At 43.9% G+C, this 19,872-nt stretch overlaps 1 protein-coding gene across 3 annotated transcripts in view; it reads left to right on the top strand.

The window, feature by feature from the left end:
* Mrtf (Myocardin-related transcription factor) overlaps positions 1–19,065 on the top strand; it is a 56,913-nt gene extending 37,848 nt beyond the window's left edge. The window contains exons 2-7 of one of the 3 annotated variants that reach the window (XM_028315221.1): positions 9,610–9,727; positions 10,070–10,174; positions 13,818–13,957; positions 16,164–16,229; positions 16,612–16,745; positions 16,842–19,065. In XM_028315221.1, coding sequence (XP_028171022.1) covers positions 9,610–9,727; positions 10,070–10,174; positions 13,818–13,957; positions 16,164–16,229; positions 16,612–16,745; positions 16,842–18,968 — 2,690 coding nt within the window. In that variant the 3' untranslated portion in view covers positions 18,969–19,065. Of the gene's footprint in view, positions 1–9,609; positions 9,833–10,069; positions 10,175–13,817; positions 13,958–16,163; positions 16,230–16,611; positions 16,746–16,841 lie in introns of all 3 variants that reach the window. The other 2 variants (XM_028315236.1, XM_028315227.1) reach the window with 2 other exon arrangements.
* Positions 19,066–19,872: the final 807 nt, after the last annotated feature.

Here is a 19,872-nt window from a genome sequence, read left to right on the forward strand (position 1 = left end):
ATACTGACACATTATAGTTCAGACGACGGCATCAAACTAACCACTGTGGCATCTTATTTACTTGTAATAAGAGCGATTTTAGCACTAAAATTTAGTCTGATGTACGGTACACGAGTCTTAGTATAGCCACTACCACAAAACAAACGTACTGATCAGGTCTGTGTCCGCTTAGCACCAGCGTCGCTTCTTGGCGGAGTTGGCGGGCGCGCTCGCCTATTTGTCCGCGGCCTGTATGTGGTCGGGGCGGTCGCCTCGCGCGAACCGCTGCCACATACGCTGGTAAAGCATTTCCAGGCCGGTCGCGTACGCCTTGCAGTCGAACAATGGACTCTCCGTCCGGGCCGTCCACACTTTCGCGCGGATCGCTTTTAAACTGTAAGAGAGAGCTCGGGTTAGTATGTTGCTACGAAAAGAAGAACGGTCATCTGTGACCCAGGCCCGACAGAAACGAGAAATACAAAAATACGAATTTTTGGATTTTGTAACTTCATCGTTTCCACCCTGTATAATTCGACTGCATCTCCAGGTCACCTAGATACATTCCATAGCAGCTGTAATAGACATTTAGGTACATACATTTACCAATTTTGGTGATAAATAGGCATTTTGTATTAGTTTTTGTAACACCTGAACAAAAACAAAGGGTAATATTTTGGTGTTATACATAGATTTCGAATATAAAAAATATATAATTTAACTAATTAAGACATGACAAAAAAACTGAGGTATGTCTCGTTTCTGTCGGGTCTGGGTTTTTTTTGTATGGGGATGGGGCGTGACCGTTCTTCTTTTACGTGTTTTACTATCTCTATCCTCCCCAACCCGTCTGGTCAGCGTGGGGACTGTAGTCCAAATCCTCCATTTGCCTCCGGTAAATCAGTGTCCTCATTGGAGGGTCTCAGGGTCATTCATGCCCGTTTTCACCATCAATCCCTAATTTTTAATTGACCCCTATGGTAACACATAACAGGAATATTGTTTTTATAGCGGTCACTTCAAAATTAGAGATTGATGGTGAAAACGGGCATTAGGCTCCTGCAATGGAGACTAATACCCGTTTTCACCATCAATCCCTAAGTTTCAAGTGACCCCTATTGGTAACACATAATATGAATTTTGTTGGTATAGGGTTCACTTAAAAATTAGAGATTGATGGTGAAAACGGGCATAAATGACCTAATGATGATCATTGGCTATCTCTATACGCTGCTCTAACATGGACTATGGACTATGGAACCCTCAAAGGTTGGACCAACGCGGCGTCAATAGCGTCATTGTCATGGAAAATAAATCATCAATGATTCGAGCTAATTCAAACCTTAGGTGTGTAAAAAATGCAGTGGTTAACCATACTCACTATTCCCTATCAGTTCCTAGTCTTACAGCTATGTCTTGATATTCTTGTCTTGTCCTCGCAATCAGCTCGGGGCATCCAAGTGTGTTAAGTTGTGAAGCTGCCACTCTGTAACAATAAAATTAACTTTAACAAAGCCAATCTCTTACTTTTTATGAGCTAATGTCCCTATGACATCATTGTTTCTTGTGAAGTAGTTTTTATTGGTATTATTGGCTAATGGGGTCAATTGCTTAATTTGGGAGCAAGCTTGCTTTAAACTACACTGGTCATCACAAAAATCGGCCTACGTTTTACAGGAAAACTCGTTTCTCCTGACACAATCATGGTGCCCCAACAATATTGGTGTTATTTGAAAGCCCAATAAATATCCTTAAAGAAAAACATATTTAATTTCCTAATAAACGATTAACATATACAATAAATGTGACTTGAAAAACTTGAAAAAAGACCTCACTTTGGGCTCACCTCTGGGATCAATTAGACCAATTTTTATGGTTATAAAACCAAATAATGATCTCACGTGTCCTCTTTAACAGATGGATAGCGATTAAACCAACAGTTTTATAGCCATAAAAGTTGGCTCAAGCGTAACTACCTATTTTTTGAAGAAGTGACTCTGGATTCTTCTACAGACACATTTTTGGGGTAAAAACCTTTCCTTTAATGAAATGAAGTTTAGAACTAGGCATTTAAATGGTAATATATATAGTAATATTGGTGGGAAGTGGGGATGCATACGTTTGAAAGTGCTTGTCGCGGGTGGGTCGATTTTTATGATGACCAGTGTATGATGCATTACGGTAAGCGTGTTTATTTCATCTGTAGAAAGGAAATACCAAATCACAAACGAACATCCGTTCTGTGTCATAATGAACCACCCAATTCCTTTTTTACTTTACATACACCCCTTTGAGCTCGTACGTAGGGTGTCAACATGAAAAGAACGACACCAGCTCCATCGCCGATGGAGCGTGCTATGCTCGGGAGTTTCCATCGAATCAGAAATAAGGTCCGCAGGAAAACCAATGTGCGCAAAATTGCTACAATCAAGTGGAAATAGGCGAGGCACATAGCTCACACAGCTGATGGCCGCTGAGGCAGAAAAGTTCTCGAGTGACAACCACAGGCAGATGTAGTGTGGATAGCCCCAGGTGGACCTACGATCTATTGAAGGTCGCGGAAAGTGCCTGGATGCGGACAGCGCAGGACCGGTCATTGTGGACACCCTTGGGGTAGGTCCTTTGTCCAGCAGGACAATTTGACTGAAACGAACGATGTAATAGTAAGTACAGTACTGTACTGACCTGGAGGCCAGCGTCTCGCCAGGCAGCGTGACAACAGGCGTGCCAGTCCACAATATGTCCATGCTGGTGGTATGTCCATTACACAGCGGCGTGTCGAGGCACACGTCAGCTAGTTGACCGCGTCGCACGTGTTCCTCCTTCGCTGCTACGTTGGAGAAGATTATGCGGCCGGGCGGAAGACCTGCAAATAAGATTTAGTCAGATAAAGTTTACATGGAAACAAGATAGCTTAAAATCGAATCGCATGAATACCTACTGAAAGGCCAATGTGTAACCCACTTAATTTTAAGCTGCATGTATCAAACAAGGCTGTTTCTTTAATAAAGACTAGCTTTCCGCCCGCGGCTTCGCGCGCGTGGACCCCTGAACCCTATGTTTTTCCAAAATTAAATTTAGCCTATGTTACTCATGGATAATGTAGCTTTCGAATGGTGAAAGAATTTTTTAAATCGGCCCAGTACTTTTTGAGCCTATTCATTACAAACATACAAAAATAGGTACAAATCTTTCCTCTTTATAATATTAGTGTAAATAAATAAAATAGGGACCGTGTGAACGTCGTCATCTTATCTTGTCAACTCAATATCGCTGCGACGCTAATGCTTAGAGACTGCAGAACGCCGGATCTACGTCGCGTTATTTAGTTAAAGAGAGTTGATGAGCCACATCAACGCTGCATAGATGCTGGCAAGACAACGAAACGTTCGAAAAACGCTGGTAAGGAGGCTTTTCAATGCTTGATACTATTCTTGACATTGAATGTCTGTTATTGATTCGACTACATAATAATTTTAAATTAATGAGGTTTTTCGCGATTGAAAAATCCGCCAGAGGGAAATACGTAGACGGGAGGTCCAAATGCTGCATGATTGGTGGATTTTGATATATCTGTCAATGTCATATCAAAAATAACCAATCATGCAGCATTTGGACCTCCCGTATACGTATTTCCCTCTGGCGGATTTTTCAATCGCGAAAACCCTCCTTGAATTAGAAAACAAAACAGTCGTTATTCTTCTTACCCAGTTGCTGCGCAGTGGCTTGCAGATTCGGCTCGCCCACCGCTGGGAATCTTAACAGCCACAGCACGCTGTTCGGCACGTGCTTCAGAATGTACACCCACATATGCAGCGTCAGCGGATCGATCTTGTACAGCTGGTTGAAGTTGCAGTACACAACAGCCTCGTCTGGTAAGCCGTATTGCTGCCGCGTCGTGATAACGATAGATTGTGGCACTTCCTCGCCAGTTGCCGCTTTGTTGTTTGTCTGAGTCGTTGCTAGGCCGTTTTGGAGGATTACGCCGTTGACTGATGTCTAAAAAAATTAGCAAAAATATAAGTTGATAATCTACTATACAGTGTGAGTCACGTTAAAGTGTACATATGAAAATAGATGAAACTAGACCTATTTTTATCGACAAAAAAGAGGTCAAAAAATTTTTTTTATTTTTTTTTTATTTTTTATCGAATTTTTTTTCTTCCAATTACTTATTGTAAAGAAAACGTAATAACTTTTAAACTAAGCGGTATATCCTGATAAAATAAAAACAGTAATAATGCTAAATAACAAGCGATACTAAAAAAATACATAAAATACACAAAAAAGGCCAACAAATAATAAAAAATTATACTTTTTGAAAAAAATCTGCTTAAAAATTCGTATTTTTTTGGTTATTTGATAAATATTTCAAAAAAATGCCCCAATAACGGTTGGTTTTTATTACTTTGTATTATTCTCTATCATATTATCTTTGTAAAACTAAAAATCGCATGTCTCTATCCCTATCACAACATTTGCTATGATCGTTTGAACTAAGCCTCTCCGGGCGCGCCATTCAACGCTTCGTTAACAACGAAACTGAAAATGGCTCTAGATTTGTAATTTTGATAAAGACAAGTTAGATTTCAAATAAAAACAAAAGATTTCGAAGTAAAATAAGCATTTTAGTTAAAATTAAAATTGTCTCTACCTGTAGCGGAGAATAATGTTGTGGCAGGGCTTTGTTCAAACGATCATAGCAAATGTTGTGATAGGCATAGAGACATGCGATTTTTGGTTTTACAAAGATAATACGATAGAAAATAATACAAAGTAATAAAAACCACCCGTTATAGGGGCATTTTTTGGAGAAATTTATCAAATAACCAAAAAAACTGTATAGTGTGAGTCACGTTAAAGTGTACATATGAAAATAGATGAAACTAGACCTATTTTTATCGACAAAAAAGAGGTCATAAAATTTTTGAGATTTTTTTTTAATTTTTTATAGAATTTTTTTTCTTCCAATTACGTATTGTAAAGAAAACGTAATAACTTTTAAACTAAGCGGTATATCCTGATAAAATAAAAACAGTGATAATGTTAAATAGCAGGCAATATTAAAAAAATACATAAAATACACACAAATTGCCAACAAATAATAAAAAATTACACTTTTTGAAAAAAATCTGCTTAAAAATTCGTGTTTTTTTGGTTATTTGATAATATTTGTTTGACTTAATATCATCTTTCATTTGACATTATTGATTGACAAACATTTGTGTGCATGAACATTATAATATTGTTTGTTTCGGGCTGGGTGTTTTCTAACCTTATGTATTTATTTATGTTATGTTATTTAAGTATGTTCATATCCCATAGTACAAGCTTTGCTTAGTTTGAGACTAGAGGCGCAGTGTTAAAATATTATGTCGAAGGATATTCAATTTTATTATTTGTTTATTCACTATTTGAAGATTACGGTTTAATCCAACTTACGGCTTGTTTTTACACTGTGGCGTCATCGCGTCGCGCGAATGTCAGCGCGAGTGTCAGTGCGAGGTGTGCGGGGGCTGAGGTAAACGAATGCACGGCATCGAGGCGGTAAATCCTAGCCTTAATGAAACATTAAATAATATGGCAGGAGATGAACGTCTCGGCTGCAGAGCGCACGCGCGGGCTATTTGATTGACGGGTTGCGTACGAGCAACTTACGATGCGCACAACAAGCGACGGCACCGATCTATTTTTCGTATTTCAGAATATTTACTCCAGTGAAATATACCTTGACCCGGTTGTACTAATGCTAGAAACTTGTCCAACTCTTTAAAGTTTCACTTTGATATATTTTCCAAGAAATATCGTCTGATCTCTCAGTATTTTTTTCATGGTTGGTTGTCACAGCTTATAAGTTCTTAATAACATACTCAGGGTGTAGATTTGAGATATGAAGAGTGGAACGTCAGTTTTTGACTATATAGAGTCGTCTCTATGTCGTCAAAACGACGATGATAGAAAACATAACTCTGATATTTGTATTCCGATTGTTTCGGTACAACCAAAAGAGCCATTTGCAAACAAATTACATATGCGTCTAATAATGAGCTATTGACTAAGTGGCCGAGTGGAGTGCCGTGTGATACGGCATTAATATACGAAATGGCGCGTGGGAGGTGACGACGAGTCAGTAGTGCGATGATTACCTACCTGACTCGAAGAAAATAAAAGTAGTCATTGCTTTAATGCTGACCGAATTTATGACAGGCATGCATTCTAGAAAGGTCACACTGCTATATCTTATAATACCTGCTTGTTCGCTATCGTGTGGGTTCGTGTCCGGGCAAAAGATTGAAGTACATTGTAAGGTAAGCCTTGCCAATTTCCTGCAATACAAACTAATCAATCATTATTACACATGAAATAGCATTAAATATCAAACCCACCCACAGTCTGACTTAACGCAATTTCATTGTATCAATGAAAAAAAGGGGACACCAACTGCTTGTCATTATAATAATCCAACTGCGTCATATTGTACGCTGTGATGCAATGAATATGCATCTTCATGTCGTCTTTTCATTTATATCGAAAATTCATTAAGCCAAAAGGGGAAACTTCCAGAGATGTTCTGGAATATGCCGGCATTGGCCTTATGTACTGCCTTGCAGCCCGTTTCTCACCAAACTTCGCAGTGAGTCAGCTTCGCACGTGCGCCCGCGTCGGTTTGTTTACAAGAAGGTATTCTGTAATACCAGCGTAAAGATGCGTAATAGGCGTTTATCTTATTAAATTATCCACTCTGGCATACCTTCAGAAAACAACGATATGTTTATTGCCAAGAATATGTTATGTAATACTGCAACTTTTCAGCGGTTGTTTCGAGCATATTATTCATACTAGCATCTTTTTCCGTCTTCACCGGGCTTTGAAGGGTACACCGATAACAGATCTATGTATGTTGTTTGTTACTAAGCTTCGTCTCTAACTAAAATTCTTCTGACTGACGTTCGGTCTAGTTGGTGCTTCGATCTACAAAGGCTTACGATTTTTCAAGAAATGCTTGTATCAAAATACTGTACTTGTTTTGTTGTTGTTAATCCTTTAACTTGAAATGGAAGTCTCTGATTGGTGTCCTTAATATCCAATGTAATGGCGACGATAGCCAATTAACAATTCAAATTTTTGTTTGAGTGTCTTTCATAAATCATAAGTGGTATTTTTAACAGCTAACTGGAGAACGCGGCTCAGGCAAAAGTCTCTTAAATATCAAAAGCTTTATCGAAAAGCATTGAACCGGCTGACTGGGGGCTTAGTGAGTCACCGCAGTAACCTGTATCGGTTTGTGGTAGAGTTCAGGTTTACTTTTTATCGAGATTAACCAGCACTTAAACATACATTAATTACGGGTGTTATGTATCCCAAAATGCTGCACCATATTTATGTTCTTGATACCATCATTAAAGACAATTTGACAGGCTTACAAATAAAATGTTCTATGGTCTTAATATTGTGCCGCGGGAATCGAACACACGACTGATGATGACGACGACAAATGAGAAGCGACTATAAATCGCTAAGAATTTGGAATTTTGGAAAATTTGGAACCAAACTGCACTCGGATAAACTTTTGTGCTCGCAACCTAAACTTTTGGCCATTATAGATCAAATACACATTCTTTCTCATTCAGTGGAAACATTTATATTGTTATCGCGAACGTATTTGCGTTAGCGGAACTAGCAATCCTTTAGCGTGTAGTCTGAACGAGGTGTCTACGGGGCGTGGTTATATTTCAATCGCCGTTCTGTTGCTGCAATTCGAGCAGCAAATAGATTAAAATATTTAACGTTTTTGAAGTCTACAGCTTGTTTACGTAACTTTTAGTTTAATATTGTATAAAACTCACGTAAGCGGACAGACGTTTTGTTTATTCCTCGTAGGCAATTCCGACTTTATTGCCAGTTCAAGCGTAACGTTATAGCCATATTTTTCGCACATTCACATGAATTCATAATATTTAAAGCTATACGAAATTATTGCCTTTGATAGCTGGAAAAGCTTTAGAGATAGGTACTGGAGAATGAATTCGTATAGGGTTATTGAGCACGCACTCGGAGCTAATAAATAGATTCAGGTCCAAATAGAACGCGTTTCAAGCGGTATTTGAACTCTGACCACTCAAAACTAGATTTAAACAAGACCTATTCAAGCGGCAATAATCTTATTACAGATGGCTTTTTAGTTTTTGTACCAACTGAAGTGTGGAACTGTTCAAAAATGACTGTTACGATAAGGTGGGAGGCATATACCATCTACATTTAAGCGTTTAGGTTCTGAAAAGCAGAAATGAACTTTGTTGATGATCCGAAATTAGAATGGCCAATGTTTTTCACACAATGTCGTTCCAGTTCATAAAGTTTTTAGTGCCCAAACAATTTACCTATTAAACCATTATGGAAATCTTTCGCGCTTTATTCATATAATCGTAAAATGGCAATGGCATTCGCTCTCCGCTCCAATGCATCAAAGAGTTAGGAACGAGTTTTAGCGCACGCAAACGCGTTCAAGGACTCGAAACAATCAGTGCGCGCTCGTAAACAAACTGAACAGGGATGTGTAGACTCATTCCTGAGTTCTGAGTCAAAATGAAGAACTTGCCTTCCTATTTCCTACTAATTATGCTGCTGCTGATCCTTTGTTTAAAGTGAAGACATGCATGCCAAGTCGTCAACTAATCGACTCGTACAGCAACACAAATTCCGACGTAATGTTGTTCTTTCTAACATTATTTTTTACTGCGCTGCGCTCTATTTCATATTTCTTGGATCTTTGCGGATCTGAAATAGAATTTTGATGCTTAAAAGAAAGTGATCTAAATACCGAACACTTTACTTTCATTGGAATACCTACTATTCTTACCCATGCTAAATGGTCACATCACTAGTAAGTATACCATGCTCAGCTGAATTGAGCCTCACCCAAATCTGCCCATCGGCAATCCACACCCATTCCCGAATCTTTCATCTATTGTTGTGACGCTGTAATAGCGCACGCACTTCCAACTCGATGTTTACTCTCCGTTATAAATAGTTATCAATGGGAATCGATTTTCCGTTGTGTGGCGCTACTGGCCCTTCATTCAACCAATGTGAATAGTACTATCAGGTATTCTGTGGTGATGTTAATTTGGTAGTGAATTTATTCATTTGTTTTGCTTGAGTTTAAAACAACTTGTGCGTGCTTGATAAATGAAATCCTTTTTTTTTTCTGGGATAAAGTTGACTGCTTGCCGTCATGAAAGCCTCCATATCATCATCATCAGGTCATTCAGTCCCCATCTCTTATTTACCAGAGTTAAAAGGGAGCCCAGCTCACACTTCCTACGCTAGCCAGACGGTTTGGGCTCACCTGATGATTGTTTTTTACCTTATCGTTTCTCACCAGTCTTACAACATCCACGTAGAGAGTGGGTGGCGAATGGTGATCCTATTCTACTAGATTTTCTTAACAAGTTGAACCTTAACTTTGAACTCTTATGTTCTTCTGATTAATTTCGTTGCGGCTCCAATGACAGTTTAACTTTCCCCCACGGGTTGGGTTAGAAGATTCGGGCTACACAGGAGTTGCAGCGGTAGGAACGAGAGGTGAGAATAGTCCCCACATTTTCTTATAAACATTTTGTTAACCCACAGAGAGCCGATCGTCGTGTGGCGAAGGCGGCGGGTCCGAGGGCTCGGAGGGGCGCGCCTCGTGGCGCGTGACGCTGGACCACGACCTCGTGGAGACGCTGAGCGCCATCTACCCCGAGTGGTTCAAGCCGCAGCACAAGCGCGAGCGCAGCCGCGCCGCGTCGCCCGCCTCGCCCGCGTCGCCGCCGCGCACGCCGGCCACGCCTCCCTCCGACGACACTTTCAGGTGAACCATGTGATAACAAACAGTTATTGTCTCGTGGAGACGCCGAGCGCCATCTACCTCGACTGGTTCAAGCCGCGCAGCACAAGCGCGAGCGCAGCCGCGCCGCGTCGCCCGCCTCGCCCGCGTCGCCGCCGCGCACGCCGGCCACGCCTCCCTCCGACGACACTTTCAGGTGAACCATGTGATAACACACAGTTATTGTCTCGTGGAGACGCCGAGCGCCATCTACCCCGAGTGGTTCAAGCCGCAGCACAAGCGCGAGCGCAGCCGCGCCGCGTCGCCCGCCTCGCCCGCGTCGCCGCCGCGCACGCCGGCCACGCCTCCCTCCGACGACACTTTCAGGTGAAACATGTTATAATCAAGTAGATAATAAATACAGGCACGCGTTCTATTCGAATTAGATTGCAAGTTTCGGCATTCCAAATAGAATCACAACGGACCAAGATTTAGAGATCTTGTATCGTGGAGAAGCTGAGCGCCATCTACTCCGAGTGGTTCAAGCCGTGCGGCGTCGACGACACTTTCAGGTGAACCATACAATAAAATAAGTACTACATACGTTCGTATCTGCAATGAACACGTTTCAATACTAGAATTCAAGAATAACTAATACAAATGCGCAAGCCAATTTGTTATTGCTATTTGGATCAAATATGTAATTGCTCAATAATGAATAATAAATAAATAAATAAAATAAACATTAGGTTGAGTTGATAGTAAAAGGTTCTGTCAATAGAGACAATAGAGATCAGTTGGCGTTGTCTTTAAACCATTCCTCAAGCATGAAATAAGCATAGAATATGGGGGCAACTAACAGATCAGAATAAATAGAGCTTTCTAAGCTCACTAATTAAAAGTACTTCAAAGATCTGGAGAATACTCTCTCATACTGTGTTCGTATTCGAGTTCATTGCTATCGCTCATTTCAAAAGTGACAAGATCCAAAAAAGGACTAGCCCTACTGATACCTCTGAGAACGAATAGACGTAGTACAATAGAGAAACTCGTGTTGGTTGATAATAAATTGCGATCACGTGAAATATTAAGTGCTGAGAGAACACAGGATAGCAAATCTATTCCAGCAGCGGTGATAACCATTGTAGCAACAGCAATAAACCGTCTGTTTGAACTCCATCAATCATGTTTTATTTTGTTTTCATATCCCCGATCTAACTGACAGTGACCTCGTTGACCAATAATGTAATGCTTGAACGTTAATAACAGGGGCTTACGTTTTTTGGAAGCAGTCCCACGACGAACATTTTGTAGTGTCGCTGTCGCTTGTGATGTCAAATATTGATGAATATCGTCAGGAATTGCGTCATTGGGCGTCAACTCTCTTTACTGGGGACAAAAAATAGTTTGCTGTAATTTTGATCGTGCTGCGCTTTTGGCGATTTTAATTTTATGAACCTAGTAGATGAATCAACGCGATTGTTTATGCATTTTTCTTGGGACCTACCTGACATCATCATTTTTATTTAAAGCCCATTAATCTGTTGAATAAGTCCCTCTCATTAATGTCTGGTTGGAACGATCAACAGCGGCCAGCATCTAATGATTTCTTGTTGCCTTTATCAGACTATCTATCCAGTTCCAGCTTGGAGGCGTTCCTTTCACAGGATTTATTAAGAGCGTTGTAGCAAAAAGTTGGCGTTCGAATTTTAGGTTTTTATTGCTTGACGTCGCGTAGTGAGTGCGCAAACTGCATTTATCTGTACAATTTCAACGCTGCGTCGACTAAACGATCTTAATCCGTAGTTGTATCGTACCTAAGACAGTACATCATACATAATAATAAAGAAATAATGTATAATTTACCTATTTGATTTTTTCTTAGATCAGACTTTTAGCAAAATCAAGTTACGTAATTTATGTATTTTTTACACTAGTAAATCCCGCGACAAGTTTTTGATCTTTAAATTGAGTAAAGTAATAAGTTGATGGGTTTGAAAGAATTTATGTTTTATTTTATTCTTTTTACAGCATCAAAAGCTTGTTTATGAAAAATATTTACTATTTAAATTTTACTTTTGACTTTTTAGTTTTTATGATGCGGGATGGAAAAATTAAAATTTATTCTGATTTTGTGACGTTTCCGCACATAAATATGGATAGGTTAAATAAATAGAATGAAATGTATGAAAACGAGCGTGCCATTTTTTAAACGTTATCTACAATATCTGTGTCCATCAAAGAGCTCGTAACTAAACATCGTAAGCGCCATTCAAATTATTATCTAAAAGTTAATAATAAATATTTAGTTTTTGTAAATCTAAACAAGTCAGGAAATCAAAGAGGTAAATACTGATATCATTGTGATTTTATAGAATTTATTATTATAAACCACGGTCGTATAATGCTAAAAAATCAGAGGTAACTTTAAGATTTTTATCCATAGAGCAAAATTTATCTAATCGTGTTTTTAAACAGTTATCCCATTAGGTACACATGCGTTCTGTAATACAAACCCATCAAAAACAATACTTGTCAAAAAACCAAGTCTCACTACTCAGTTGTTCTACGGTAAAAAGTTGTGAGATCCATGTAATACCAAGTCCAGTCCAGGAAATCATTAACGTTTTACATAAATATATTGACTTGGCCATCGCATGAAAACACGTGTAAATTAAATTATTTAGTGCGAAATGAAACGAAATTTTGCATGCCTGTGTAGACATGCAAAATTTCAGCTCAATGGGAAAACGGGAAGTAAGTAAATTTTAAGTTGCAAGATTTTACAACTCCAGATGTCAAAGAAAATAAAAGCTTGTAGATAGCTTTACAAAGAAAAGAAAGATTTATGAAGAAAATAAAAAGTACTGTCTACGATACATTTGTTAGGCCGTGTTGCACCGTCTTACTTTAACATTGACATCAAAATTTTGGATGTCAAAAATCTGTCTAACATAAAACACCGGTTATTGTCAGTTAGGGTCAAAGTTAGGTGGTGCATCTCAGCCTTAGTGTATTTTAATTAAATTTAATACAAATAAGGATGACGAAAATAATCGATAAGTGATCTCACTCGAATATTTCTTATAGTAGGTATACAAGATGTCGAACAAAGGGTTACTTACTGAAAAAGTGCTTCATGAGACCTAGCAAACGGCATCAATAATATGTTTAAGAACGAACTGAATCTATTCAAAAAACCTATATTTCCAGCTTTGGGGCCGTCCATAAATTACGTCATCGATTTTTTCAGATTTTAGACCCCCCCCCCTACAATCATCCTATCGTCATTTCTTAATGACCCCCCCCCCCTCTCCCAAAATTGACGTCATTACCAGTTTGACCCCCCCCCCCTACAATCATCCTATCGTCATTTCTTAATGACCCCCCCCCCCTCTCCCAAAATTGACGTCATTACCAGTTTGACAAAATTAAAAACTTGGTTATAGAATCACCTTTTTTTTTTTAATAGATAGAGTGATTCTTAAGGAAGGTTTATATGTATAATACATGTAAGTACCACGGGCGAAACCGGGGCGGGCAGCTAGTATTATATGTAATATTATTGTTAGAGTATTTTATCTGTAGTTATTAGGGGGCGTCCATTAATTACGTGAGATGTTTAGGGGGGGGAGGGGGTCAAGAAAAACCTCACTAAATCTCACGTAGGGGAGAGGGGGGGTCTCGACAAATATCACGTAATTTTTTCAACAAGAANCGCTCTTAATTAGTACGGTGTTAACTGCTGTTGCTAAACCCTTCACACAGCTTGATGTTTGTGATGGATATAATTATTCCTTTGAAATTAACTGCCTTATGTGGGACTCGAAGCAAGGCCACAAAATTTTACTTGCCAGGCTTTACGCTGTGAGTTTGCTGGCAGCAGGGTCATTCCATCAATAAAACTATCTCATCCCACAGAAATATACATGTGATTTCCCTGAATTTGAGTCCCACGCAAGACAGTCATTTTTCCAGTGAAAAGCCGTCTTAACCGTCCATCATTCATCATTGTTTTTATTCTATACAGTTCGGGTGCGGAGGAGATGGCCGGGCGTCAGGCGAGCGGCAGCGGCGCCAGCGAGCCGCCGAGCTCGCCTCGCGTCTCCCCCCCTAAAGTGGTCGTCGACGACAGCCCCCTCCAGCCAGCCATGGGGAAGCACAAGGAATGTCAGTATCTATACCTTTATATTACGTACTTATACCATTTCCAATACCGTCATAAAGGTCAGGAAAGCGCTGGACGCAGGCCGCTACCAACCGGGTAACATGGAAATCAATGGGGGAAGTCTATGTTCAGCAGTGGACGTCCTATGTGAGATGATGATACCATTTCCAAAGCTAGTTCATCAACACTTCATTATTATCATCATCAAACCTCTCTCATTTACTAGACAAATGGAGGATTTGGCCTACACTCCCGAAGCTGGTCAAAAGGGTTGGGGACTTGGGGAGGCCTGACGTTTGCGTATTTGTCCCTTAGTCGCCTACATGCAAGGGGAAGAGTCAACACTTTTAGGACTGCATAAAATAGACGCTATGTTGACTTTACATAATCATTATGATAAGTGAGGGTAATTTGTATAAAACAAGAGCCGACCGCCAATTTTTCTGCATTTCCATGAATAGCTTCCATAATTAAGACGAGACGGTTTCTGATATGTAGGGAATTAAGATGGGCAAACAAACAAGTTTATAAAGGTTATTGCTCCTCTTTGCAATAAGATGCCACGGTGTTTGTCCTGTATCGTCTTCTTTGCATTTACCTTTATGTATTAAAGTTTACCCACAATGCGCATATTTAGCGTGCAGGGATGACCGTGTAACTATTGCAGATAGAGCACATGAGTAATGTCCTCTGTTCTTTGTGTAGTAAGAAGATAGCTATTAATATGCGGAATGAGGACAGTCTCATTTCGAGGAAAAAATAATTAAATGGCAACGAAACTATTTTCGATCAAGACCAAGTCTGCTGCAGCGAATATTTCGTGCACAATAAAAATGCTTACATCAGAAACTGTAAAGCAGCCGTGAAAGTAGTTCTGAGTAAAACGGGTTTTTAACATTAAAATTATGAATGAATTACTCCGTGCGAACGAGTACAGGCTCCATATCAATGGGAAATAATACGGATAGTGCTCTGCACAGCGGCTTTCACTTTTTGGGGCAAATGCTTTCACATGTGCATTCCAGTTGGATGGTAAAGTACATGGGTATCGTTGCTGAGTTGCAATGTGTATGTATGAGGCGTAGGCCAGTGGCCTTAGACCTTGTCTCCGCGGGTCGACGTCTGGCCGGCGAGGCGGCGACGGCGTGCGGCGGCGGCATTACGATTCTCGCGGGGTCCGCGCTTCCGGCGCAGCCACACGTCTTCGCATCGCCAATAAACAAACTCGAACCTCGGTCCTTGTCAGCACGTGTCCATAATACATCAATCCGCGAACTAACTGCTAACAACTCAAAATACGTTTTTCATAGTACTTATGAGCTGTTTACAAAACCGGGAGCGAGTCTTTATTTAAAACCATTAGCGCTCACCATATTATATTATTTATTTAAAAGTCCTTCGCGTTCATTTTCGGACGCGGCTTAGTCTGTTGTTAGCTTCTATTTCGTGCTGGGTGTTATGCACTCTCCGTGTAGGTGTGAACTGTAAAATATTGTCAGTCATATTCTTGGCATTTGCGTGCAATTCGTATGAATATCATAGAAGTATTAATAATTTCATAACTCAGGCATGTTTTTATGTTACAAAAAAGTAGCTAATGTTGATAAAAATGGAACTTAAAAAAAAGCAATTTGAGTGAAGCGCAAACGCCCAGTAACCCACAATATTCGGCCCAGTGGTAGTGAATGTTTCGTCTGTAATACGGTCGCGGCATAACACTAGTTTCCTTGTGCAGTGTTTATTTATGTTGGCCGCGCGCCAGCGTTGTCCGACCGCCGCTTGCTGCTCCCCGCTTGACTACACGCAAACAAGAGTATAGAACTATTCGCCTACGCACCAGTCCCCGCCGACTTGATCGATATCATAGCATGTCGATATGTCGATAGACGTATCGACCACGCGGCCTTACGTCCATGTTACTGCCATGCTACGTCAAAGTTCGTCACCTGGCGTCATAACACCGTATTTTTCACGATGCGCCGGCTATTCAATCAGCACGCATTGTTGTATGCAAAAGGCGATCCGTAAACGTTGTCATTTGAATCGTAAAATCCTCACTGTACAGTCATCGAATGCTATATTTATTGAGTGTCCACCGGGAAAAAGATAATAACTAAGGAAAATACTGTGTTTTGTCGTCGCAAAACATTAAATTGGTGTATACCTATGGGTGGGATCTCTTATTTATCAGTGGTGTTTTGTTTACAGCATTGAAAGTTAAGCTGTTGACGCGGCGTCCCATCACGCAGCTCGTGGCCCAAGGGATAATGCCGCGTAAGTATAGTTTGTGCTTAATTCTTAGACTCTGTCGTAGTTGTAATTCATTGTTGGTATTTTTTGCGCTTCGTCCGCCTGCGCCGCGCTCGCGCGAGCCTGCGCGAGACCGCGGCTCGCTCGTGCGCGTGGGAGAAAGAATTTTATTTACGATTTGAACGCTACGGCTAATGAGAATTTCTAACTGGGCACATAGGCAAGAAATATTTTTACGAGTTAGAAATTGGCGAAAGAAAAATAAACTCGAATGCATCATAATTTCTAAAATCGATCATCGATTACATGTTCATTACTTAATTGATATCGAAACTAATCGGAACTCGCTAATAGGTTGACGATTATATCGTTCTATGGCTTCAATATTTTATATTTATTTTTCCAGCGTTAAAGACGCCTCCGGCGTACTTCGAGCAATGCAAACAATTGGAAAGAGCGAAGACGGGAGATTTGCTGAAAGCAAAAATACAACGACGGCCCGACCGTCAGGAATTAGAGCGAAGACACATATTAGAACAGGTCGGAAATTTTATTTGACCTTGTTTTGTCATTTATATGCAAGTGCCAATTTTTAAAGTTACCTAATATACTGACACGTTTTTATTTTATTTTTAGGAGAGCCATGTGGACCCGAGTCTCGCCGAGAAGCAGCGCATGCTCAAAAAGGCGCGGCTCGCAGACCAACTCAACGACCAGCTGTCGCACCGGCCCGGGCCGCTCGAGCTGATCAAGAAGAACATACTGCACACCGAGGAGAACATAGAGACGGCCGTCAAAAGCGGAACGCTCTCGTTCAAAGCCACCAGCGAGGGCGCCTCGGGCCGGCCGCAGCACCCGTCGTCGTACTGCGGGCCGCCCGACGACGCCTCGCCCTCGCCCTCGCCGCCCTCCACGCTGTCGCCCGCCAGCGTCGCCTCCCCGCCGCAGCACCCCGCGCCCGGCAAGGACAAGAACCGCAAGAAGAGCAAGCAGAAGCAGCAGCCCAAGGCGCGCTTCAAGTTCCACGAGTACAAGGGGCCCCCGAGCGCGCAGAAGGCGTCCTCGCCGCCCGGCTCCGTCGAGACGCCCTACGAGCTGCTCCTGCAGCAGCAGCAGCTGCTCCTGCAGCTCATGCCCGCGTCGCCCGCGCCCTCCTCCGCCGCCTCCGTGGCCTCCGACTGCTCCGACTACTGCGCGCCGCCGCCGCCGCCGCCGCCGCCCGCGCCCGCCCTGCCGCTCGCCGTCGCCGCGCGCTTCGAGGACATGAAGGTGTCCGACCTGCGCGCCGAGTGCAAGCGCCGCAACCTGCGCGTGTCCGGGCCCAAGCCGCAGCTCATCGACCGCCTGCGGCCCTACCTCGTCGAGAAGCAGGAGCCGCCGGAGCCGCCGCGCTCGCCCGCCTCCGCGGCGTCGCTGGCCTCGCCCGCCGGCCTCGACGAGCCCGAGGACATCGTGCGGTCGCAGCGCCGCCACATCGAGGAGCTGGAGCGCAAGCTGGAGGCGTCGCGCCAGCAGCTGGAGGCGGTGCGGCGCGACGCGGCGGGCGCGGCCGCCAGCGACCAGAGCCGCCGCCTGCTGCAGGCGCACATCTGCGTGTCCCAGCTGCGCGCGCAGCTCGACGCGCTCACGCAGCCCGCGCCCGCGCCCGCGCCGCGCCTCGTGCTCGACGCGCCCGAGCGCCTCGTGCGCGTGTTCGCCGTCGCGCCGCCCGCCGCCGACGCGCCCGACGCCGCGCCGCAGAAGGCGAGCCCCTCGCCCGCCTACATCCTCAACGGCGTCAAGGTGGTGCCCATCGCGATCCTGCCCTCGCCGCACTACGAGCCGGAGCGCCTCGCCGCGCCGCCGCCGCCGCCGCCGCCGCCCCCGCCGCCGCCGCCGCTGCCGACGTCGCTGCACGACCGCACCGAGGACAGCCAGATCATGGACGACGTCCTCGAGATCCTCGTCGAGAACGGCGAGCTGCCTCCGTCGGCGGTCGGGAACGGAGTCGCGACCGACGGCATGGGCGGCTACGGGTCGGCGGCGGACTCGTTCTCGCCGGCCGCCGTGCTGTCGGACGACGTGTTGTGCGACCCGCACGTGCGCCACTCGCTGGCGGCCGACGAGCTGCAGCGCGAGCTGGACGACATCCAGAACGAGTTCATGAGCCACGCCGAGATGCACGGCGTCGTCGACGAGCACTGCGACGTGGACCCGTCGGCGACCGACATCGACGCCGAGCTCGGCGTCGACCTGCTCTCGAACGGCGACTTCCACGCCGACTTCGGTGGTTCCGACCCGACGACGGACGACCACGACGACTTCTTCGAGAGCCTGCTGTCGGGCGAGAGCGAGCGCGCCTCCGAGCGCTCGCCGCCCACCGGCATGGACGTGGAGGACGCGCCCGAGCGCATGGCCATGACGCCGCTCACCAACGGCGACCTGCTCGACCACTCGCGCACCGGCTTCGAGTACATGGACGACCTGTCGCTGCCGTCCTTCCAGAACGAGGACGCGCGGCCGGAGCCCTTCGACCCGCGCGGCTGCGACATCGACCTGAAGGAGTTCGGCATCGACCCGGCGGCGAGCATGAGCATGCACGTGGACGGCGACGGCTACGACTACTGCGGCCGCGACATGGACGCCGAGCTCATCCCCAACGTGTTCGGGCGCGGCTACGTGCCGCAGTGCGACCCGCTGCTGGGCGCCGTGCTGGCGCGCCCGCCGCCGCGCCCGCAGCGCAAGCACTACTCCTGGGACCGCATCGAGTTCGACGCCACCTGACCCGCGCCCGCCGCCCGCCGTCCGCCCGCCGCCCGCAAGCCTCCCGACGCACCCAAGCGTTTCGATTCCTACAGCCGTTTTCGCTCGTAAGCTCGCCAGGACGTGAATTTTCCATCATAGAGAGCGCCGGCGGTGCGTCGTGGGCGTCGATGCGAGTGATCAGTGTCGGCCGCTACCGAGTACCGGCTCGACGTAACGTACGCTAGTCTCCTCAGTGACTCGTTCTTCCATTGGTGACTCCGAGGCCAAGTCTGGTTGTTGATGCTGTATGACACGTAGTGTTGATGTTAACGCAGGACTAAGTTTATATGTTCGGTACTTAATAGATGATATGAAACGTTTGTGTCGCTAGTTGATAAATAGTTTTACGAACGATCGGTTCACTTAGTGTTAAGCGCACGTAGCCACCGCGTGCGCCGTGACATACTTGGCTCACATATTATAAATCCATTTTATTTTCTATTTATAGGTGTATCTACTTATGTATATATTGAAAGTAAAAATACTCAACATAGTTGTGGATTTCTGCATTCCGCCCGATGACTAAAACTTAGGGAAAAATTATAATAAGAAAACTTGTTTTGTTGGGGACATAACGGTCGATCTACGAGACACCTGGCTATGTACACACACTACGATAATTGTTAATGTAAGATTGATGTTGTGTCAATTACTAAAATCCGCTTCGCGCCATCCGTGTCATGTGCGATAGCTATTTCCCAAATGAATAAGTGACATTCCAGTCTTGTCGAAGTGCGAGAGGCAAGTCCCGGCAGCAGCTTCGCAAGCGTCATGGGTGGGACCAGCTGGGGAACAATGTTAGGACTCATGTAGATAGGGAGCCGGCTCCTAGCGTTCGAACGATTATGCAAATGGCTCAAACTAACACTTAGATAAACCCTTC

This window comes from Ostrinia furnacalis, unplaced genomic scaffold, assembly GCF_004193835.3.
Source record: "Ostrinia furnacalis isolate ACB-3 unplaced genomic scaffold, ASM419383v2 OfSCF0322, whole genome shotgun sequence".
Lineage (NCBI taxonomy): Eukaryota > Metazoa > Arthropoda > Insecta > Lepidoptera > Crambidae > Ostrinia > Ostrinia furnacalis.